Source organism: Gymnogyps californianus, chromosome 20 (assembly GCF_018139145.2).
Source record: "Gymnogyps californianus isolate 813 chromosome 20, ASM1813914v2, whole genome shotgun sequence".
NCBI classification, from domain to species: domain Eukaryota; kingdom Metazoa; phylum Chordata; class Aves; order Accipitriformes; family Cathartidae; genus Gymnogyps; species Gymnogyps californianus.
Genome location: NC_059490.1, coordinates 4,300,220 through 4,323,283, shown reverse-complemented (window position 1 = coordinate 4,323,283; position 23,064 = coordinate 4,300,220). Strand labels below are relative to the sequence as shown.

Below are 23,064 nucleotides of genomic sequence, written 5' to 3'. Positions count from 1 at the left end.
GTCAGCTACGATACACAGGGTGAGTGGATTAGAAAACTGGATTCTGTTCGTGTAGACTGTAAAAGGGACGAGATCAAGTTTTGTATGCATTCCTATACTTGTATAGTCTTAATCTGTACAAAAAAAAGTGTTCTTGCAGCATGTCTGGTAACCTTGTTACCTAACAGGTACTAACAGCCCTCCTTTCCTTACAGCTTTACTTGGGCACCTCTTACTGTGCCACTTTTGTAGCAGTGCAGTACGACTTTTCAAAACTGAGCTTGACCATGTCACCTTTTCTAAGGGGTGGGGGGAGGGGACAACAATTATTTATTGTCCACTAAAGTTTGTCTACAGCAGATCAATAATCGGCCTTTTAATGTCAAGACGGATTCCAGAGCCATCTTTTGATAAGGGCAAACTGAGTGTTGGGAAGTTAATACTGCATTCCAGTGAACCAAGCCATTGGTGTCCTGTGCAATTGTGGGTGTAGAATTCTGCTGTCTACAGGATTCAAGTGTAACCATTTGTTAACTGTATTGAAGGTGTGTCCTTTATGAAGAAAGTGTTCCAAATTAAAAAAAGCTGCTGAAGTGTGTGCGCTTCTCTGGTCTTTCTGCTCTGCCTTCTGCCACAGGCCTCCCCCGCAGTAACCCCGCCACGGACCAAGGGTAGGAGAAGTCTCCCAGAATAACCCCAGGGAGCTTTCGGAAGGAAGTAGCAATTCCCACACTACTGAGCTAGCTGTAAGTATGACGCTGTCACACACACCACATATATAAAATACCTGCCGCACAGTCTCCTTCCCCGGAGAAAAGCAAAAACCACAGCGTGTAAGGAGTCTTATCAAAAGTACTTTATTTCACAGTCCATCTTTACAAAATAATAAGTAAAAGGCATACTGTTCAACATACAAATGTTAAATATACAAGGGGAAATACCAGGGAAAATTAAAGCTCGTCCAGCCTTTCGGTGTAGGTTCCTCATCGTGGACGTGTTAGAAGTTCACATGGCTTCTGATGTCATTGATCTGTTTTACCATTTCCCTTATGTGTTCTCCCCTTCAAGACAAATAAATCCAAGTCAAAAGGCTGCAAGTCATTTTTGCTCAAAACTAATCAGGAAGGAAAATACTACTTCATATGGTAGAAGCAGAGAAGGGGAGCACTGTTGCAAGTCATTTTGTTAATTACAGGCTGGATACAGACTGCCAAAAGATCCTTGGGCAAAAAGCAGGCTCAAACTAAATCTGCTTTAATAGTAGCATAAGGTGGCCAGTGCTGCTGTCACGACCTGGCCCATTTTATGCTTCAGACCATCTCGACAAGCTCCAGCTGGTGCAGCAGTCAGCCCCTCACGCAGCATAGAGGTTAAATTATACCCTAGAACCTTATACATAAGCAATTCTATTCAAGTGCCAGGGCTGGAATTCTACAGGAGGATCCAAGCTTTAACTTACTCTTCTTTCAGGACAGTTTGGATGCACTTGCTCTGGTAGGCACTGAGGGTGATGCTGGGTTTTCGGGGGCTGGTACCCTTTTCCATCTTTTTCTGCTGGTATTCCTTTTTCATTTTGACCTAGATGTCATGTACAAAGAGAAGACCCCAGTCAGTGGTGGTACTGCCTGCCAAAGTGAAAGCTTGTTACAGGTACAAACTGGTGTGTCATACAGCTGTGAATTCATTCTCTTTGGGTTAAAATCTGTGTGGTTTTGCACTCTTCCTCCCACCAAGAGAAGAGAATGTTACTGCTAGGACTGAGGAAGGTGTGTAGACTGACTTAGGGTTTATACTGGGTTGCAGAGGTTCTGTCTATATAGCTAACAAAGTTCAGAAGTTACTTTAGGATGTTGTTGCTAATTTAACAAAAGTACAAAGTTGCTCTATTGGAAGGACTGTATTCTCTCAGCACTATCATTACTTGCAAGTGAGGTATAACCTACCAGCCAGATAATTCGTTATCTCACCTGTCTGATAGCGTTGCTCAGGTGCTGCAGCTGGTCATGTATTGTCTGCAATTCTTTCTTCATATCTTTTTCACTGTCTGATAGAACAGGAAGCTGAGAGTGGAAACTCCGAAGTACTTTCTTCATCCTTGATGTACAAAGCAAGAAGTGTTGCCGAGTTAGCTTACCTATTAGACCAGTTCTGCTGAGACACCAACAGCCTTGCACTCTGTCACTCCTCCCAAGTCTCAGACTTCACTTTCCTCTTTCAGCTAGTCTCCCATGGCATTTCTAAATGGCAAGCTGACTCACTCTGGACCTGAAGTAGTACTGAAAAATCACCACTGAGCCCCAACGAAGAGCATTTCAGAAGCCCAGGCTTCTAACAAACCAGTGTGGCGCTTTCTGCCCACTCTGTTCTACCACACTTGCAAACTTCTATTTAACAGCAAGTGATCTGTGATGAAACGGAGCCTAGTTTGCACTCACCGGTTCATAATATCTTCTTGCTTCTCTTTGGCTTCCTCATACTTGTCAGCCAAGCGCTCAGCCATTTCCCGCAAACTTTTCCTTTATGCAAGTGAGACATGTTTATTTACTTTAGATTTACATGTAAGGCAAGTCTGTATGTGGAAACAGGACAAGGAGCCTGAAAAAGCAGGCTGGAGCAGGGAGTGAACCTACATGCTTAATTATAGCTGGAAATGCATTCACTTCTCACTTGTTTCACACAGGACCCCGTATAAAGTACTTTTTGCACAAAGGTGCATTATTCCTGATGTTTGACTTGATAAAAGCAGACATATTATACTCACCTTTCCTCTCGACAGTAATTAAGGTCTTCCAGTTGTTTCTTTTTCTGTCCCCACAGCAGCTTCACTCTTAAAATAAATACATACATAAAATCAAACCACCCGCAACAGCAAGCCAGTTGAATCAGGATTTACGCCACACAGAAAAAATGACAGAAGTGATTAATGCTCCTGGGAATATGAAGAACTAAAGACACTGAAAAGTGGGCAGTGGTGAGAACAAACTCTTCCATTTTGTCCTAACTTTATAATATAAATAAATAAGTGTAATTTGAAGAAGCAGAGACTTAATGCAATTTTCCTTGTCAGGATTATTGCTGAGCTCAAAGCATTTCCTGCCACCCACAGGCACAGGCAGACTGACAACAGCAAGAGGGAAGTGTTTTATGTGTGTGTGTTTACTTTTTTTTTTCTCTTTCCCCTATGAGCCACCATAGAGATCAAGTATTACGCTCACCCCTGCTTTCCCTGGTAACTCAATTTTCATTTCTGGTATTCCATTAGCCTTCCATGAGTACGTTTTACTCATTTACAAGGGTTAGCCCAGCAGCGGAGGTTTAGCGCTCAGTACTTGGTGCTGCTGTTTCACAGAGACGTATTTATGAGGGTTTTGTATTACCTTTGCTGAATTTCCTCCTTTGCCAGATCTTGTTTCAGTATGTATTCCTCTCTGAACACTTGTGTGGCTCTGCTAAGAAGCTGAAGGCATTCTTCAGGGGGAGGAGCAGCATCTTTATCAGCAGACCTTAAGAATATGAGAGACAGGTTTTTGCAGTCTTACTCCAACACGTTCCTTTCACAGGCTAAACAACTTACAGTATTTATGGTAAGGGCTCTGGGGGGCTCAGTTATGGAAGTGAGGGACTATAATTAAATCCCTTTGCTATAAATCATTTTTCTTCTATGAGGAAATCCCAAGGTGTCTTAAGATACTCGGAACCCAGTGGGACAAACGATGAGCAACCTAATCAGCTGAGGTCAGCCCTGCTTTGAGCAGGGACTGGAGCAAGATGACCTCTATCATTCATTGCTTGATTGGATGCCATCCCTGTACAGACAAGCTGCAGGAGCTGTGCCCGCATGATTGCTATGTCCCAGCCAATGCGCTGTTGTTCGAGCTGATGAACACACAGTATTCCTGAGAGTCTTCCCTCTTCAGGTCCCCTAGGAAAACATATTTACTTACTTCAGAAGGAAGGGATTGGCAGAGCTGCGCTGCAGGATGCTTCGGATATGCTTCTCAAATGAATGCTGTGACTCAGCCAGGATACGGAGAGGGGAAACGGCAACATCTTTGTCTTCTCTGGTACACAGCAGGGGAGGGGATGCGGGATGGACTGTACTTCTACCAAAGAACATCAAATTGGAGAACACAGTTTAAACCAGAAAAATTTAAACTCTGACATAGTTTAAATGGTAGTTAAAATGAGGAACTCATCCACTGTGGAATTAATGTATTACAGCAGTAAGTCAGAAGTGTTCCAAGGGGAAATATTTCAATTATGTGGTAAATCCAGCTGTAGACAAGGTTGGTGGAGCTCACATCCCCACATCTTTCTGTTTGGCCACAGCTGAAACTAGCAAGAATCATAAATACCCTTTTATTCAAGGAGAAGGAAGTTCCGTAACAAGGAAAGCAAGCGCTTGAACAGCAGAATGACCTGCTTGTCAAAGCAGCCTGCTAGGTCACTGTCCACCTATCTAATTTCAGATAATGGGGTTTAAAAGAGCTGTAAGAAAAACCTATTTAAGAACACTGCAGAAATGGTTTAAAAAAAAAAAAAAAGGTCTGTAAGAGAACCTGACATTAATACTAGCTCTGCTGAAGGTACTTGTCATACATTAAACAGTGTTCTCAGCAATAAACAAACTGAAAATAGTGCCCTCCCCTCAATGCGTTCACTTAATTGTGCGAATGCGAATCTACCACACTAGCTATGTCTTCCCACCACCCCCAAACAAAGTGAAGTTGCTTTGGAAATGCATCCTGAAATCCCACTACTTTAAAGCACTTTAAGAACCCACTTTTTTTTTTCCCTTTCATGCAAACATAACCTTGGTGCCCATTAACAATCTCTATACTACTGTCTGTAAACAAGTTTTTGATTTGCAGATTCCTCATTATAAAAATGAAGGGAAAAACCCAACAATACTGTCAAGAACCTTTTGATGCAACTCTTGTCCTAATACTCATTAAAAGTGATATAGATTAATTATGTCCCTACAAACACCTTATCAGTAGCAAATAACTAACTACTACAACAACACTTAAGTGCTCAGCCAGGGAGCATTCAGAAGGCAAACTTCATTGTGTGTCCTAAGAGATGCAGAAGTCTGGGGTGAAAGGCTCAAAAGAATAATAAAAGAAAATAATATCCTGAGATCCTTTTCACGCAACAGTCACGGATTTCAAACCGGCGAAGAACCACATACAAGAGAGGCCTCGTAATACACTCATAGGTGTTTGTGATGCAGATCATCGTGGGCCCCAGGATGTCAGAAACAATCCAAAATCCTCTAATCGGAGCAGGCTGCCTGAAAGGAAGAGAACACAAGAATCACCCGGTCAAAAAAGTTCTTTGTTCCTCCAGTTGTGCAAGTTCACTCTTTTGGAAAAGCTCTAGCTGTAGCAATCGGCCTAAGCCAGACACCTTGCACTGAGCTAAGAACCACTCCCCACAGTGAGTCCTGCAAAATCATTGTTCTCATACTACCCAACCTGACGGCAGCCAGCTGTACCAGGACAGACTCACCCAGCCGGAGAGAGGGAGCGCTTAAACAACTGCACTGTGAAACAGAAGCAAAAACCTGCTGTGACCCCGGAAACGTTACCCACTTCTGGTGCAAGGCACACACCTCCTCAGGAGAGGACACGTGCTCCCGCGTACCGCCTTTTTGGGCCAAACGCCCTCTCCCCAGGTAACTACTGGCACCATTAGTGAGTCACCATCTGTGCTGACTTAGGGAGCCCTTTAGATGAGATGACTTAACACCTATTTTTTCTGTATTTTCATAGTGTTTAATACGTAGCACATAGCTGCCTATAGATATGATTAGGCCTTATAAAAGTGAGAAAATAAAGCAGATAGAGATAGATAAAGTACATTGCATAGCCCAGCAAATGATGCCTCTTAAGCCTAAGCTCAAAAAATCAGATGTTCTTTTCGAGGCATTGTTTGATCCTTAACAAGGGGATAAAAGGAACATGTCAGCATTCAAGACTCTTAGCCAAATCAAGCCTCAGAGCTGTGCGGGGTCAAGTAAATGGAAGCGAAAATTTCTGCTGGTTTGATAGATGATTTTCAGACAGTAAGACAGGAATTTAAGCTTACTTCCCTAACTGTGCATTAAGAATCCTGATGCACAAATTGCTTATTTGTACTGTTTGAATTCTTTTGAGCTGACTTCATTATTTTTAATGGCAAGAATGCAGCAAAAGAGGGCAAATCATACATATTTTCCATAGCAACTCACTGATTTGGAAGCAACAGAAAGGGCTTGGTTTTTACCTGCATGGCAACGGCTTTGTACAAAGAATATGTTCAACAAAGCACTTCTGTTCTGCTCCCAACTCTTGTAAACTGTCTTTGTCTTCTTCATCTACAAAGAGATTTGTCAGAACGCATCAGATCCACGGTGCAGGGCAAGGGATTCTCAGTATTGCCCGTATCCACCAACTTGTTACTAGCAAAATGTAGGTGTTCAGACAGTACTCTCTTCCCTCTGCACGCAATAGTGTCTCGCCACTCACCTGAACCAAGGAATTTGTGCAGTTTATTGATCCATGTCAACCCCACGCTATGGACACCAGCTTCATGTGTGCAGTGGTATCTAGAGGGACACTTCGGATCTGAAATTTAAACAGCAAACGTAGGAGAAGGCACTGAACTGAGAAAAAACTCATCCTTCAAACCTGCACTGTTGAACACATGTATCAACTTATTGTCCAGTCAGCAATAACATCTTGTTGCACTTACTAACTCATCCCCATCCAAAAACTGAGCTAGACGCGTTAGCTATGTTATTAGAGTTCCGCATAAAATTAAATTACGCTTGAAATACCTGATGAATTGTTTTGAACTATCCCTATCACACCACATCTGTATCAATCCGCTAGATTTTAAAGGGAAGATCAGTTAAAGCCAGCAGACCAGCATTCTGACAAGCTTCTTGTTCAGAAAGACTCAAAACACTTTGTCCTACCTGACCTCCTGCCCCACAATTACATCGGATAGTCCAATAAGCAGATGATACCAATTCTTCCCTCAGGATCACCATCCCCACAGCACTTGCTTACACAAGTCATCACAGACGCAACAACTTCTACTTTATAATCCACAGCTAAAAGAATTTAGTATTATGTGACCATATGTAATCTGCCCGTGAGTAAACACTAAAGCACCTCCCAGGCTTGCTCTTTCCACAGCTTTATTGAAGACATCAGGCAAATCTTTAATACCACTGTTTGGTTGACACCAATGATTGATAATTTGTAAATAGCTTGATCCTAAATGCATGAAATAAAGCCAGTAAAAGCCAACAACCTGAATGACAACCCCACCTCGATGCAGTTTGATTGGGCAAGAGAAATCAGACTCCAAAGGCTCTTCTTCATCTCCTGATGCCAGTTTCAGTGCAAGTTCCAGCTCAACACATTCGAACACATACAGGGAAGGAATGAGATCAGATCTTGGGTCCCATGACTTTTCTGACTGTAAAAAGCATTGAATTCTTCTGTGAGACATCATTTAAATAGGAATGCCAACATAAACAGCATCAAGAGTTACATAATATAGGCAAGAGTATTAATTGTCGGGGAAAGTAGTTCAAGTCCCTTTATTTTAAATCTCAGAAACAGGGTTTCTCTTAGAAGATCCACTTTAAAATAGTTCATGGTAAGTTTGATCAAAAACTGACCTACCGTCAGGAGACGCAGAACTGACATTTAAAATAAAAGCATCAGAGAATCACAGCGACTGGCTGCAACAGGAGGAAGAAGCGCTACCTCATTATAAAAGAATGCAGCTTTGGCACTTGGCATTCACTTCCAGGCATCCTGCCATCTTGCAGCCAGGAACTTTGACTAAAGAAACAAAAACGCGGCTAGACAAGAGACAAGGTACCTGCTCATCATCCTCTTCTCCATCCAGTACCACACAGTGATAAAGCATTCCCGACTCAGTGGCAATCACCAGGATGTTTGGAACACAAGGCAAGCAAAGGACAGCACAGGCATCGTAGCCATAGTTATCTTCTGCAGCAGGGTGCATGGGCAGAGGGCCAAGCAGCTTGCCAAGATTTCCAGTGCTGGAATAAAGAAGATGTGTTCATAACACAAGGTGTGGAAGGGGAGTTCCCCATGGTGGCCTGCAGGATTTTGCTGCACAATAACTACAAAATAAGGACGATTTAAAAAAAAAAAAAACAAAACAAACAACAACCCAGACAACCCAACGGTTTGGAGTTCTGTCTAATTTCCGTTAGATAGCAGGAACCCAGACTTCTGCAGATTAAGAGTCTGAACTACACCTACTTGGTGGAGATCTCAGAGAAGAAACTGGAGCTCATTAATGTTTAATGCTTTGAAAGCAACCAAGCTACATTTCAACAAATTCAAGAGGAAACATTTTCATACAAGAACACAAAGTAGTCAAGGAAAGCTCAAGTTAATTATCTTTATCACTTAATTGGTTTCTTGCTTAATAAAGCACTTTACAAGCAGCATTTTGTGGTATGGCATTTCTCTAGGTAGAACTTTTGAAGGACTAAGCCCATTTCATTGCCTACAGACAGGATCTGCTCAATACTGCATCATTTCTCATGCAGAGGCAAATAGTGCTCTTTCTAACCTAAATACCACACGTTTTAATGTTGTTACACTAGATCTAACTCGTAAGTTTTCCACCATCCTCTCAGTTTTCTGGTAATTTTTTCTTGTATCACGTTTATATTCTTGATTCATATTCTTGCCTTCTCATTACAGAACATGCCTGCAAATCCTCTGTGATCTTGAAATATTTCTTTTCCTAAGATGCCACTGGCTCCTTCAGCCTCATCCAAAGCTAAGGATGTCTGTGCTGTGAACTGAAGGCCCCAAAATACACCTTAACAGCCTTAGACCCACTGATCGTTTAACAGTCCAGTATCTTCATTTCAGATGGTAAATAACGGACAGTGGATGCTCAGCAGCGGAAACTGCACCCTTAACATCTGGATGAAAAAGGATGACACGCTATTCTTGGATTTCAGTCTATTAGCACTGCCACAAAGAGATAAAACAGGCTGCAATACAATAAAACTCAGCCCAGCATCCATTACAGACAGAGTCCCAGCCAAACTGAGAGATGGCTCTCCAACCCTAACGTTGTACAAACATACAAGTGCCCCATGAAACCTGAGGATGAATGCAAGCCTACCTCTGTAGCAGGCTGATATATGTGAGGAATGTCTCTCCATTCTCATACAAAATGTAAAGCGGATAGGCCAACACTTCGTCATTCCCTCGCTGTCCAAGTATGTTCTTTGGGACCGGCACTAGCGGGCCAAAGTCAAACGCCACCGCGGTCTCTCCCAGCGATGCTGTATAGGCTCTCCTGGGGACAAGTCAGAACAAGACCTGAAGTCAGCAGTGACTGTGAGAACACAAGTATTTAACCAGGTCCATCGGTATGTGCTGACAAATTACTGCTAAACACCTGTCCATCGGTTCTTTGACATATGCTATTTTCAGCAGCAAAAGCATGCAAGTAACACCCTTCTTACAGTACCTCATTTCTGCAATACACCCACCAGCCAGCCCAGTTTCACAGGATAAAAGAGGAGGGCGTACTGGTATTTCCTGTGTGGTGCATCAGTCTATGACTTGACTAGTAGAGACCCTCAAGTTTTTGCTTTCCAACTAGGCCAAGAGGGAAATAAAAAGATCATCTATTTTCTGCCTTCCTCACTCAAAAAGCCCTTCTCAACCCCGTCGTAAAGACAATGTGTATTTTTCAAATGACTACTCTGACAAACACTTGACGGTACAGTTTGTTACCACTTTCTTTTAGAAGGATGGGAAAAAAGAAAAAATAAAAGTGGAGTTACTGTGCTAGGAAGAAGTCCTAGCACTGAAGAAGTCCATGAAAAAAATCACATCAGATTTTCAGGTAGATTTATCACTTATTCATTAAAAATATAACTGAGAATACAGAGCTTATTCTGTCAAAAGCATTTCAAAATACAAGAAGCCACACATACCCTTTTTTGATTGTAAGAGTCTCCTCCTCAGTGTCTGAAAGAGCAATCACTTTGATGGGTGTCTGAGGTACCTTCAGACTGTAAAACCTAGAGGAAGGAAACAGCAGCAATGGTCATTCAGCTGGCAGTGTTGCACATGTCCCTGCTGATGCAGGAACGTCAGTTGGTATCAGTCTAAAATTTCTCCCATCCTATTTTTTATTGGTAATCCTGGTAAGAATGGCAGGACACAAAGATCTAGTGAAAAATCAGACTGGCTATGACAAAAAAAAAGTAACTTAGATAATCAACTACAAACAGGTTTTACCTTATAGTGTTATCTGAAGTCAAGAGCACAATATGGGGCTCTAATGTCTCACAGGGGTACCAGGCAGCATGCTTTAAAGTCAGAGATGTTGAGCTTGTGAAGAACCTTTCTGCAATAGGAATAGTGCTGAAATACAGAGCAGAAATATGCACTGTTACAAGAAATACAGAAATTACTTCTAAAGGGAAGTGGGGGCAAGAGGAGCTAAAAGCCAATTAAAAGTTTTCAAAGCCATTAGCGGTATTATTCTTAAAGTTGGAGGGACAGCTTTAACTTGAAGCCCTTTGTTATCTCCACCTGGACATGTGCTTTTAACTACCGCAGCTAAAAGACCCCAGAAAGGCTAGAGAATACTACAGAGGAGCACCGTGCTCCTCAGCATTCGCAACAAGTTTAGAAGGCCATTTATTTGGGTCACTTGACAATCAGCAAGTCCCTGAGCCAAAATAACCTCACTGGCGATTGTCCCTACAACCCCGATACAACCAATGTCTTCCACATCTGTGTGCCCCAAGAGAGGAAAGGCTGTCGAGGAACGACGGCAGGACAAGATGTCGTTAACCGCCTGAGGTCTCACCCACCTACAGTTCACCGTGGATTTCCCACCTTCAAACTCCGAGTTCTTCCCCCAGCGTTTAGGCAGCTCCAGCACCATGAGCCCCTTCGTACCGATGAGCGCCACATGATGCTGTGTGGGGCTTAACAGCGTCTGATAAACCTCAAAAAGGGGTGGGTTTATGCACATAAGGGTCTGAAAATACAAATATTACAGTTAGGCACAAGCCATCAAAAGCGCTCACGGAAGTATGGCACATCTTTACTTTGGACGGTGATTTATACGATGGCTACAAGGTGCAGAATGAAGCAAAAACTCGCTTCCAGCCACGGCCAAGCGCAAACCGACGGGTTTCACTGAGGAAAGACCCACCGAGAGCGGGCGGGAGGGGGACCGGCCCCCCCCCCTCAGCCCCGCTCCCGTCACGGCCCCCCGCCTCCCCACAACGGTCCCCTCATAACCGCCCGCCGGCCCCTCACGGCTCCCCCTCAGCGCCGGGCCCCACCTGGTAGCGGCTGAGCCCCGCGGAGTCGGGCCCGCCGAGGCGGCGGAGGCCGATGGTGTGGAGGGCGCTGCGCTCGCCGTCCCAGAGGAAGAGGTCGCCGTCGAGGCCGAAGAGGAGGTTGCGGATGAGCGGCGGCCGGGCGGCGGGGGCGGCGGCGCGCTCGCGGAGGCGGCTCAGCACCGCGTGCTGCGGAAGGGCCGCGCGCCACTGCTCCGCCGGGCCCCACTCGGCCGCCATCGCCGCCGCGCAACCGCGGCGCCACCCTGGCGTCATCGTCCGCGCCGCCAATCGGCGGAGCCGCGCACCCTCCGCGCCGGGACTACATTTCCCGGCGTGCCCCGTGGCAGAGGCGCGCTGCGGCTCCCGGCGGGCGATGGAGGCGCCGGTCCGGCGACACCGCGCTCGCTACAAGGGCCCGGCCGCGCCGCCCTGGAAGGAGACCTACCGCCGGGTGAGTGGGGACGCCGCGGGGGGACCGGCCCGGGATGGGGTGGGGGGCTCTGCTCGCTCGTTTGGCCCCGGTTTGCCCTCCCCCCGGGCCGGCCGGGCTCGGTCCCGCCCGGGCGGGTGAGCTGGGCCGAGCCCGGCCCCTTCCCAAATCCTCTTTGTGAGGGCCTAGCGCTGCCGCCGCCCGGCTTGCCGAGGCCAACCCCCGGTAGGAGCTGTCACCCCGCTCCCGTGCAACCCCTCCGGGATGCGACCGGCCCTGGGGCCCCGTCCCCCACCCCAGCGCGGCACTAACGGGCTCCATGTGGTCTGCTCCCTCCAAGCGCTGTATGGAGAGGCTGAGGAGCAGCCGGGCGAAGCTGCTGGACCGGTACCGCCAGGCCGGGGAGAGAGTGTGCGGCCCGGCCACGGGCGCGCTGCTGGTGCAGGAGGTGATGGAGCAGGAGTGGCAGACGCTGCAGGCCGTGCGGGAGAGCCTGCCGGCCCTCAGGGGGACGGAGGCCCTGGCCCAGGTCAGTACAAACCTTGGGCTGATGCAGTCTCCAGCATCCTTGCATCAACACGCTACCTGTCTAATGCAGGCGTATCAGATACAGCTCTCTGCAGCTGTAACATCGGTCTCTCGCTGATTAGAGTTGGCAAAACTCAGGGCGTCTGGGTTTCTTGCTTCTGCAACTAGTGCGGGGTGTTGTGCTGTGCCTTTGGGCCCACGCGTGGGGAACTTCCTTACTTCCTTCACAAACTGCGTGTGAATCACGGCAGAGGGTGGGCTCCTCATCTGTGGCTTTTAGAGCTGCTCTGTCACTTCCCACTCCTGAGAATGGGTATAAAACTTCCGTGTTTTAAAAAGCAAGTTCGTGGACAGGCTGTGTTCTGATCCATTGTGGCTGGCTTTGCGCAGGTGATTATAGCATAGATTGCTTTCCACAGTGCATGGTTTTGCAAATACCAGACAGAAGAATAAGCAGAGTGAATTTACGTTGCAGTGACAGCTCAGTCAGGTGCTGGAAGTTAAGTGAGAAAGTAGCCAGAATGGGAAAATCACTGACTGATGCACCTTTCAGATGCTCGAGGACCCCGATGAGCTAGCAGTACTGGAAGAGATCCAACAAGAATTGATCTTGCAAGGTAATGTCTCTACACGTTTTCTGACTCCTATTTGATTTGTAGCATCCCTGACTTTCTAGTAATCCAAACTAGCTGAGGCTGCACTTCTTGGTTCTTGTAGCCCACGTGATATAGGGGAAGAGCCTCCTTAGAAACCTCTGTAGCCTCTCTAATGCATTAAGACCCTTTTGGGCAGTTTTAAGAGTTTAAGTGGCATTTTAAGGTCTGTGAGAAGCTAGTAAGAGAGGAGACCAGAAAAACAGCACTGAGGCGTTTGGGAGCTGTAGGAACCTGTATAAATCATTTCAGAATGTTTCTAAATTGTTGGTTGGAAAGTGGAAAGTCACCCACTTGAGACCGGCTAAAGACTGAGCCATAGGAAAAACTGGATTAACAGGAATGATTTCCTCAAGTGTAGAAATCTGATCTAAAGAAAGAAAAGTTCTTGGAAACTAGTGGCTGCCCCAGCCTCCACCTACCCAGCAGCTTCACGTGTGCTGCTTTGTCTTCAGTTCGTAACAGACGCCTGAGGGTATTTTGCTGTGTTATTGCAGAACAGTTGGCTATAGAAGAGTACGAGCGAAGTTTGCAGTTTGATGAAGAATGTCTCAATGCGATGCTTGATGGCTTGGATGCCAGCGACAAGGTCATCTGCCCGGTGTGTAGAAAGTAAGAAAGAAAGCCTTTGGCATTGGAATGAGGTTCCCCACTCCCCTACAGCAGTTTGGGCTTAGAAACCGGCAAAAGCAGTGGGCAGAGGCTGCTGTTAATGTCAACGAAACAAAAAAAAGCTGAGCAATGATCTCCTAGATCTAACAGGTTTTTTGCTAAAATCTACCTTTGTTCCGGTAGTTGCGATGATGCTCGTTGTATGCTCTTTCTAGGAATAACCTGACTGTGAGGAATCACTTGGTTTTTTGCCAGTGTGGATTATACATCAGCACGCAGGTAAGCTGCGCTGTGAGTAACGTGTTAAATGTGACATCTGAAGTCTGCTGCTGAGAAGAGGCAGCTTTAAGCTACAGACAGCAACTTAAGTGTAAGATTTCTTTTAACCCAATTTTCCTCAGGGTATGACTGAAGAGAAGCTTCGGTCACTTCTAGAAAACACTGTAACAGAGCACAGTCACAGGTGCTTTCACAACCCAGAGTTCACAGTTACCAGTGGAATGGAGGAGGAAGCCAGTCTCCTCATGAGCTGTCCGGTGAGTCTAAATGTCAAGTTCCTGGAAAGGATCTCTGCTTGGATCCACTTCTCAGTGACACGGGCAGAAACCACAAGTCCATTGATCCCCGGGGTTTGCGTTGCTGTTTTTCCACAAACGTCCTTGGAAATGGTTTTACTTTTGACTACCAGTAACCATAAAAAGAAAAGCCAAATTACACAACTTACCTTAACTGGTAATCTTTCAGGACCTGTCAAATTTAGTGCCTTACCTTTCTCACACCTTAGCCAACAACTTCCAAGTCTCGTGTGGAGCATCTCTTCAGGTAAGTGGTTCATGAAGAAAACTTTTAAAAATTACTTCAGTTTAAGCCTCCTCAAAAGGCTTGCCCATACCTCTTAGAAAACACATACCATCCCTTTGGCTCGAGCTACAGTGAGCAAGTTCTTAGCTTTGCTGCTTACGTAAAATCATTGTGAGGACAGTGTTAGGAGCAGAGCATTTCAAATAGTTTTGAACATTAATAATTCATTTGATACATTGCTATAGCTTCTCTGTTCAACTTACCTTTTGTAAAGGTCTGTGACTCCTGGACGATTCTCCTGTAAGTTGATTCGGCTGCTGCTTTTTTATGGGAAGGACTTCAAGACTGAAAATCCACCCAGAGCTGCTAGTATTTTTATGTATGTACTTGTAACTGCTGCGTCAAAGATACCTGAAAAGGCAGTAGTACTGCCTTGACCTGCACTTTTAATGGCACAGTATGTGTTTTGAAATAAATATACTTAGTTGATTTCAGCCTTAGTGTTGTCTTTAACAATGCATCAGTGATCTCACAGCTCACATTGGACTTCAGCTTTGGTTTCTGTTTAAACTTCGTATGACCTTCAGGCAACAACTGGAGCCACCAGTGTGAGTAGAAGACCGCAGCTGCTGCCCTGCAGCAGTGCCTTTGACATCAGCAGCCACAGCGTTCAGTCATTCTGCTGGAACTGAAGTGCTGCAGCCTCTCTGCGGTGTTTTTCTAAAATAGCTACACTAATACTAAGAATAGGTTATGGCAGCACATCCCTTTTTAAAACAGCTCCTCAAACATTGTGTTTAAGACCCTGAATTCTATTCCCTAACACATAGACAGCCAAAACTTCTAGAATGAGAGTCACATTCATGATTGATTAGCACTACTTGGCCAGCAACATTCCTCCTACAGACACAAGTCTGACAGAGGGCACGCTGCGTGTTTGGAGGTGCTGGAACAGCTCTCCCTGGAGAAAACTCTGGGCCAGCAGAGACCATCGCTGCAGCAACAGCTCCGTGAGCAGCTGTACTAACACTGCTCAGGCACAGACAAACACTGGCATCATTTTTGTGGCAGCTCTCTGGTCAGCAGTGGCACAGCAGGAAGAAGAGAACCCACCAGTTTTCAGTGATATGTTGAACAGATTTTATTCTTCACATTCGTTCTTAATTGTACAAAACCCACCAAGTAGGGTGAGGCAATTCTGGACCATAATGTTAGAGAACTTGATCTGGGCTGCAACATAAATACAAATCCCCAAATACAAGTGAGAATCCTCATTCTCCCATTCTCCAAATTCAAAGTTACTTACTCTCCGTATCTGTTGTGAAGATATATTTGGGTATTGCTGGCTGGAGCAGTGCTGTGGAATACCCACACTTGAAGACAGGTTTCCTAGCCTAACCTACTGACATTTGACAAAGCTTTTAAGGTCTTCAAGGAATTTAATGTACTCCTGGTGCTCCAGTGCAGTGCTCAGCTCTATTAACTCATCCGCAAACGTGTTGTCCACTCCTCGATCAGCCAGGAAATCCATTAAGTGATCGTACAGAGCCTGGAAGCAATGAACAGGAAACTCCCTTAGCAGAGCACACCGGGGTAGAGGTGGCTTTTAACACGTCCCATGGCAGCCAGCATTTCTTTCTCCCAGGAAGCTCAGGCCCACCTCCCACAGGAGACCAGGCAGCTCCCCATCCCCTTCTCGGCAGGCCTGGCCTTGGGTGTAACGTTCGGAGGGAAGGGGCTACGGAACAGGTCACCCAAACTTGGCCATATAAACCCAAACCCAGCGTAACAAACGAGCTGCACCCTGGAGATGATCGACTGACTGTAGGAGGCAGCAGGTAAAGTCTGTCAAAGATTACACATGCCAAGCTCTGCCTGTCCCCTCTGTATAAAGCTATGGCCTTGGGGGTGAATTGTTTTAACAGGCTGGAAAGGGGGGTATCTGATGTAAATATTTGTGTGAAAGACTAAGTCTTTTACAATCATCAACTTTTTTTTTCTTTATCTTTTTACTTCTACTTAACTGTTGCAACTCCAGCACATGTGGGTTCCCAACAGATTCATTACTACTGCTTAGTGCAGTAATGCTAATACCTGTCGTGCGTTTCTTGGGTTTTTGGTTTTTTTTTTTACAGACCAATATTACTGAGCAAATGATTAATTTTGGACTTCTGTAATCTGAGTAGGTCACAAATCATACACCTTTTTAATTAATTTTTCTATCTCAAGTCAGAGAGGAAAAAAAAAAGCGCAGTGTGGGATGTTCTAGAGCACACTAATCAATTTTAACATGAATGCTTCCCAAAGAGATACACTCTAGGAGTAAAGTTTTAACCATATGATACACAGCCTCCAACTAAGATTTAAGCTTTTGAGAGCCTGGCATTGAGAACGTATAAGCAGATGCCAGATTCTTGGGCATATTACTTTTTAGTGTCAGCACTATAAAAACATACCTGGAAAACCCAGAAAACAAAGACATCTACACGTGGTATCTGATAAGCTACATTGTTAAACACATAGATCAAGAGACGCTTGAGCAAGAGTCAAAGCATCTCTAAAATGTACTACAGCTGCTGGGAAATCGACTTATAAAGCCTGGAACAGAACAAGCTTTGACGTGTCGGTCTCTGACTGCCAGTAATGCCACCAGCACTGCATGACTGCTGGGACCACGTAATAATCCTCAGCTTGCAGCAGAACCACTGTCTCATGGCAAGTGGGGCAGAGCAGGGGAATCCCCTGTCTCAGGCATCCGGGACAGGACTCATTCATAATTCAGGAGGAAAGGGACAGCCAGGCGAGATACGCTGAAGTGCCCTCTGCAGCCTACGGCCGTGTTAGCAGCGCTTACCCAGTCAAGGGAATCCGTATTGAGGGTGTAGTTGGTGTCCTTCCAATCCGATTCTCCAGTGGGCTGAAAACTGACCTCCCGAACTGTGAAAATATCACTTTCTTCCTCTCCCTCATGTCCAACCTGAAGCAGGAAATGAGACGTAAGGCATACAACCAGCTCGAATTACCGGGCACCTTCAGCCATCTCATCCCGAAGCTAGAAATATTACACTGCAGGCAAAACCCCAAGACCAGTATTAAAGCTGTGCCTCCCCCCTCTCAACGTGTGCCTGTGAAGACGAGCACAGACACACGCGAGAACACAGGAAATCCTGCCAGTCTACCAGCTCATGCTGCCAGAAGCAACCTGATGTAAGTCAGCAGCCTGATTTTTAGAAAGATGTAAAAACCTCTTCTGTGTGGTTCTAAGTCTGTGCTCACGTCTGTCCAACCTTTGTCAGGTAGGACTGGCTGCATACATGATCCGTTAAGGTTTACAAAATAAACCACAAAGATCAGTGTGAACCGAAGCTCTCTATTTTCTCCCCGCCTTTTTCTTAATCCCTACTTCTCTTTGCGACACCTCACAACAATGAGATTTGCGAGTTACTGACACTGTATTAAATCTATCTTGTTTTGGCCATTCTTGTTTACCCCTCTCAAGTTGCCATGCTGTTGCAGTTAAGCCATGCCTCCCTTCTCTAATGTAATTCAATAAACGGGCCAATAAGCAGCCGATCAGAAACGCCAGGTCAGGATGTGAGGAATGCAATGGAACATCTCCTCCCCAAAGAGTGTTCTTGCAAACACAAAGTCTTTTTTTTGTGTGTTTAAAAAAAAAGAGAGGTAAGAGGAGACTGCGTTTTCTGCAGATTCAGAAAACCAACAGACTACAGAGAGCAGTTAAGATTCAACAGCGGCACAATTACACTACAGTCAAGCAGGAAATGCACAGTGAGTCACAGCCCAGAGCTGGCTACAGCTGACACACGACCAGTTTGATACCCACCTCGTCTTCGGGAAAATGGCAGTCAAGAACAAGGGTCTGTTTTGTATCATCTTTTATTACTTCCACAACGAAGTTTGGAGTTGATGTAAGATCAGGCTAAATAAGAGAACAGTTGCATCAGCACTGGAGTCTGAACAGGAGCCAAAGTGATGACAGTACAGCCCAGCAACACAGCCCATCCAGCGCAGGCTGCTCCCTGTCACCCTCTTTCTGGAGTCTCTGACCTGGCCAGGGCAACCCAAACTTCCCTCAACCTCGCCAGCAGCCCTTCAGCCCCTTCTCTGCGGCTGGTCACACAGGTAAAATGGCAGCTAGGAGCGCCTGCCACCCCCTGACAACCCAGAGAGCCTGCAGCTCACCTGGATGGGTCCCTCCAAAGTGACAGCAACTGGCAACAGACTCACATTGTTTTGACAGCAGGAGCTGCTCGTGCCTGCCCTCCTTCATGGAGGAAACTTGGCAGGGCACAGAGGCTGCCAAACACACGTACACACGCACGCATCAAGTGCACTGCGCCTTCTCAGCGGACACAGGCACGGCCGGGAAGGGAAGCAACGTACAAGTGTCCCCAGTATTGTCCCACCCGGCTGAGTGCGATGCGCTGGAATAACTACTACCCTTCAGAAAGTGCAAGTGAACTGCTACAAACGGAGCAGCCGCGTTCCTGACTCGTTTGGCATCAGTGTCACTGCAGATGAAGCCATCTGCCTCAAATTATATTGCTGATTTACAGCTTTTACCAGTGTTTTTACTAACAGTCTTATTAAACAGGAGTGAGACACTTTTGACCAACAAAACCACACAAGTGAAGTCACATGAATAGCTCTGCGTTTCACTGACATTGCCTACCAGCACTGTGAGTTACGCTAGCAAGTACAAAAGGTAGTATTTATTGCAGGGGGTTGCAAAGGGAAGAGATATCTGAGTTCCTCTCATTTCTGCTGCAGAGAGGAAGGTCACAGCCAAGTGACAGGCAACCCAGAAAAACCTGCATTTTGTGACTTAATGCTCCCAAATATCAAGTGAGAGGGAAAAAAAGCCTTAACACTTAAGGGCAAGGTCCTGACTTCCCTCTGTGTACCCATCACTAAAGTGCACATCAAGACTAAGTTACCTCCTGCTCCTCAGGTTTCTGCTCTTCTTGTGTGTCATCGTCAACTGAGGGTGGAATACTGTTATTGATGTTGAATGTGACTGTTATCCTGCAAAAGAAACAGAAGCAGTTACTTTGAACACACTCAAAAAATACCCATCCAAATTTCTTCTGTTTGAAGCTTTTGTTGTGAGGACAGCGTTACTGGTGTTGAATTCACACACCGTGAACAAAACCAGGTATTGCAGTTAGAGTTTAAGACACACACCTGAATGAAGCTGGCTTCCTCCAACTGCTCTCATGAACAAATGTTCCTCAAGTTTTACTGGACTGAACTGTTACTTTTAATGCAGGAAGACTGCACGAAACTTTGTAACACACAATGCAGTAGCAAACTTGTGTTAAAAAAAAAAAAAAAGGGCCTTTGACCCAAGGCAGTAAAACAGCGAGCCTCCGCAACATCCAGTTTGCACAGACTGGCCAGATAGCAATAAAAGTAACAGGAGCACAAGGAGAAATCTGGCTACTACTATCTGCTAGCCCCCTCAGGTACAGGGCTCGCCCAGATGAATCCTTCCAAAGGCCGCACTTACTTCTCACCGGCTATCTTCCGCACCAGCTTGGCCTCCGTGCCGTGCACTTCCAGCTCCCACCCCCCGGAGACCTTGGGCAGAGATTTGTGTTTCTGGATCTTCTTCTCCTCTTTGATCTCGTCCGTCAGGAACTGTGCGAAGGCTTTGTCACCTGGGGGGAAAAGGGGGGGGGGGGGTTAAGGCAAGGCCCCCGCGCTGAGGGCGGGCAGGACGAGCCCCCCCCCCCCGCCACCACGTGCTGCCCGGGATGGGGGCGGGCAGCGCACGTGTCCGCCTCGCGCCCCCCCCCACAAGGGCGGGAGCGCTCCGTCCCCCTCACAACGCGCCCCCCCCCCCCCCATCCAAACGGGGGTCCCCTCACAACGCCCCCCGCCCGCGCTCCCCTCAGGGCAGGACGCCCCCAGCCTCCCCCCCCCCCCCCCCGCTCACCCTCGGTGTGGAGGCCGCCGCAGCCGCAGGAGACGCCGCCGGCCGAGCCCCGCCGCGGGCGGAGCAGCGCCGTCCGCCACCCGCCGCCGCCCAGCTGCCAGAGGGAGCGCGCCAGGGGCGGCGCGGCGCCGGGCGGCGGCAGCAGCAGGAGGGCGCGGGGAGAGGAGGAGGAGGAGGAGAGGAGGCGGCGGGGCGGGTGGTGCAGCGGCGGGCGCAGGGCGGCGGCGGCGGCGCGCAGGGCCCGGGCGAGCAGCATGGTGCGGCGCGGCGAGGGCGGCGGGGCGGGGCGGGCAGAGGACACCGGCGGACCCGGAACCGCCCGCCCCGCTTCCGGCGACAGCCGGCCCCGGCGGCCCCCGCGGCGGGGAGAGGGGGCAGCGGGTTCGAGTCCCGGCCGCGGCAGAAGGGAACATGCCCACAGGATCGCTCACTACTATTTTAGCTTAAAATTAAGCAGCAAGGACAGGAGGACGGGGCAGGGACACCACGCACAGAGCACCAGTACTGGCCGCCTCTCCCGCCCCGGCGCTCAGGTGAGGCTAGGGCACCGGTGAAGGCGCAGAGGAAGGTTTAGGGATGTGGAAAAAATGCTGGCGCTTCCCTCTCGACTGTAACAAGAAAAAGCAGCGTCCGTGGTGAAAGCTACACCTGTACATCGCCCCACTCTTTGTTAGAATAGTCAGCTTTCTGGCAAGACCTCACCAGTTTACTCAGAAACAGAAAAAATGATTTTTTTTTTTTTTTCTCTCTCCTTTAGCAATAAATATTTGAGAGGGAAGATTGACCAAGGCAAACTGTTTCCTGGCACGAAGCGTGCCCTTTGTCTAAAAGCTGGCACGATTGCCCTCTATTGAGTAGAAGCACAAAAGGCCCATTGCTGCTCACCGCAAGGCTGTAGCAGGAGAGCATCGCTATCACCTCATCGCATCGAAGGACCGGGATTTTTACTCCCAGCTCCACACTGGAGTTTGAGCACCGCACACGTAATGACAGGGTCCGTTCTGCATGCGAGGCACAGAGTCACTGACCCACCTTAACATCTTTAACATCTGCACACCGACACCCCAGACCGCTTAAAATGAAGATGCTCCCACAAGAACTGAAAACGCTGGGACTTGTCCCTGAATGTCCTGTCAGCATTTCTTCCATCCACACGGCTTTCGTGTCTCACAAAACAACACCCAGGACTTGGATTTTTGCCATCACTTCTTTATTTTGGGAAAAATATACAAATTAGTTCTAAATAAACACCTATCTCCTCCCTTAAACAGACTGTTAAATTAGACTGCCCAAACAAAATGTGCTTATACTCCACTTCCCCCTACAGATGCAGAGTCTGTAAAACCAAGAAATAGATACAGTGCTTTGATAATTCCCTGCAATTCCTGTGAGTGAGAACAATTAAAATAGCTGCATACTCTTGAAATACCAACCCAAAACTGCAGCTGGTCATACATACAAAAGTGGCAAGTTTTGCCTGTGCCCCATTCACCTTTTTTTTTTCCTTTTCTTTTTTTTTTCCAAACCATCAAAGAACAATATTGCAAAGAGGCACGACAAAGGGATGTGTGTCCGTTTCCACTGCACCCCTGCAGACATTCAGTATCGCCCTTCCTAGGAACAGGCTGAGAGATGAAAACGTTCCAGGTACGCTGGGTACCTGCTTACACTCTTTGGGAGACAGCAATTTGCAGATCAGTACAAGTGACATTCCAGTTAAAAAAAAAAAAAAAAGAAAAAAGAACAAAAGAGGTCTTTGCCCCAGTTTTCAAAGCAAAAACCAAGGTAAGCCAATACTGGAGCCCAAAGAAAAGGCATATTACAATGTGATGTGTGTAACAGAAAGGACAATCACATGGCAAACACAGCCTGTCCCCACAGATCACAAGCAAAGCCAGCAGCTTTTCCTGAGCAAATGGAGCAAATAAGGGCTTGCCAATAGCCAATGACCGCATCCCTGAGCAGCCGTATTAACAGGTTATAAGCTTTTTTTTTCCTAAAGTTGCTATTTGAAGGATACAAGGACTAAACACCGCAATCCCATCACACAGCGCATGTAAACTAACCCCACTGTATTACACAATGACACTGCATGTGCAGAACAGCTTCCTCCCCGACTCTTTCAGACACCTGACCCGCTTTAGTTCAACTCATCCAAAAATCTGTATAAATTACTACACTGTGTCAACAGACTCTGTTGAAACTGGAAGTGACCTCTCCCAGAGAGGTTATGTTAGAAGTACTTAGGATATCATTTTAAAACAACTTATATTTTTCCCCCCATCAACACACAGTGACAATGGAATAAATCCACTTTCCTTCACATTAAAGAACAAGTTTTCGCTTTGGAGTGGCGCTAGTTTCTTAATCGCCTTTTTAAATACTGGAATTAAGTTTGGTACTGCCACTTTTCTCCAACAGGAAAAAAAAGAGATAGGTAGATGCCAAGGGAATATGGAAGAAAAAACAAGTAATAGCTACTAATGGTAGATCCGTGGCTCGTCAATGTCAAGCTCCAAACTTCTAATGGTAAACCAAAGTATAACTGGGACAGGGCTGGGGGAGGCAGAAGGGGGAAGAAGCACTGGTGTTAGAGCAGAAGACGCAAACATTTGATGAATCAAGGACCTTTAAAGGAAGTCCAATCTCTAAACCACATTTTCATTCTCATTTTGCCGAGCCTTCCTCAAGTTGGCCCGATTAGCTGTTGCGGATGATGTGCCAACTCCAAAGCTAG

At 46.7% G+C, this 23,064-nt stretch overlaps 3 protein-coding genes across 3 annotated transcripts; 1 reads left to right on the top strand and 2 right to left on the bottom strand.

Annotated features, from left to right (window-relative positions):
• Positions 1 to 813: 813 nt before the first annotated feature.
• NUP88 (nucleoporin 88) lies at positions 814 to 11,581 on the bottom strand. The gene is made up of 17 exons (XM_050909006.1): positions 11,345 to 11,581; positions 10,865 to 11,034; positions 10,284 to 10,409; positions 9,977 to 10,063; positions 9,154 to 9,330; positions 7,861 to 8,044; positions 7,299 to 7,449; positions 6,489 to 6,587; positions 6,247 to 6,337; positions 5,171 to 5,272; positions 3,924 to 4,082; positions 3,357 to 3,482; positions 2,741 to 2,806; positions 2,415 to 2,495; positions 1,947 to 2,073; positions 1,439 to 1,557; positions 814 to 1,040 (listed from the first exon to the last, which is right to left on the bottom strand). Exons 1-17 carry the CDS (start codon positions 11,579 to 11,581, stop codon positions 977 to 979), a joined length of 2,166 nt encoding a protein of 721 aa, XP_050764963.1. The 3' UTR covers positions 814 to 976.
• Positions 11,582 to 11,717: 136 nt separating this feature from the next.
• RPAIN (RPA interacting protein) lies at positions 11,718 to 14,855 on the top strand. Its single transcript, XM_050909012.1, has 7 exons — positions 11,718 to 11,795; positions 12,115 to 12,303; positions 12,856 to 12,919; positions 13,453 to 13,567; positions 13,783 to 13,846; positions 13,969 to 14,103; positions 14,643 to 14,855. The coding sequence occupies exons 1-7, from the start codon at positions 11,718 to 11,720 to the stop codon at positions 14,670 to 14,672; spliced, it is 675 nt and encodes a 224-aa protein (XP_050764969.1). The 3' UTR covers positions 14,673 to 14,855.
• Positions 14,856 to 15,494: 639 nt separating this feature from the next.
• Positions 15,495 to 20,583, bottom strand: C1QBP (complement C1q binding protein). Its single transcript, XM_050908981.1, has 6 exons — positions 20,328 to 20,583; positions 19,899 to 20,049; positions 19,327 to 19,414; positions 18,213 to 18,308; positions 17,223 to 17,345; positions 15,495 to 15,917 (listed from the first exon to the last, which is right to left on the bottom strand). Exons 1-6 carry the CDS (start codon positions 20,581 to 20,583, stop codon positions 15,768 to 15,770), a joined length of 864 nt encoding a protein of 287 aa, XP_050764938.1. The 3' UTR covers positions 15,495 to 15,767.
• Positions 20,584 to 23,064: the final 2,481 nt, after the last annotated feature.

Coding starts and splice junctions, on each gene's coding strand:
- NUP88 (XM_050909006.1), bottom strand. CDS start 11,581: ATGGCGGCCGAGTGGGGCCCGGCGGAGCAGTGGCGCGCGGCCCTTCCG. Junction 5,273..6,246: donor ACAAAGCCGTTGCCATGCAG/GTAAAAACCAAG, acceptor TCTTCCTTTCAG/GCAGCCTGCTCCGATTAGAG. Junction 2,807..3,356: donor AAGGAGGAAATTCAGCAAAG/GTAATACAAAAC, acceptor ATTTATTTTAAG/AGTGAAGCTGCTGTGGGGAC.
- C1QBP (XM_050908981.1), bottom strand. CDS start 20,583: ATGCTGCTCGCCCGGGCCCTGCGCGCCGCCGCCGCCGCCCTGCGCCCG. Junction 18,309..19,326: donor AGAAACCTGAGGAGCAGGAG/GTAACTTAGTCT, acceptor TCTCTTATTTAG/CCTGATCTTACATCAACTCC. Junction 17,346..18,212: donor GCCATTTTCCCGAAGACGAG/GTGGGTATCAAA, acceptor TTCCTGCTTCAG/GTTGGACATGAGGGAGAGGA.
- RPAIN (XM_050909012.1), top strand. CDS start 11,718: ATGGAGGCGCCGGTCCGGCGACACCGCGCTCGCTACAAGGGCCCGGCC. Junction 12,304..12,855: donor GGACGGAGGCCCTGGCCCAG/GTCAGTACAAAC, acceptor TGCACCTTTCAG/ATGCTCGAGGACCCCGATGA. Junction 14,104..14,642: donor GTCTCCTCATGAGCTGTCCG/GTGAGTCTAAAT, acceptor CCTTTTGTAAAG/GTCTGTGACTCCTGGACGAT.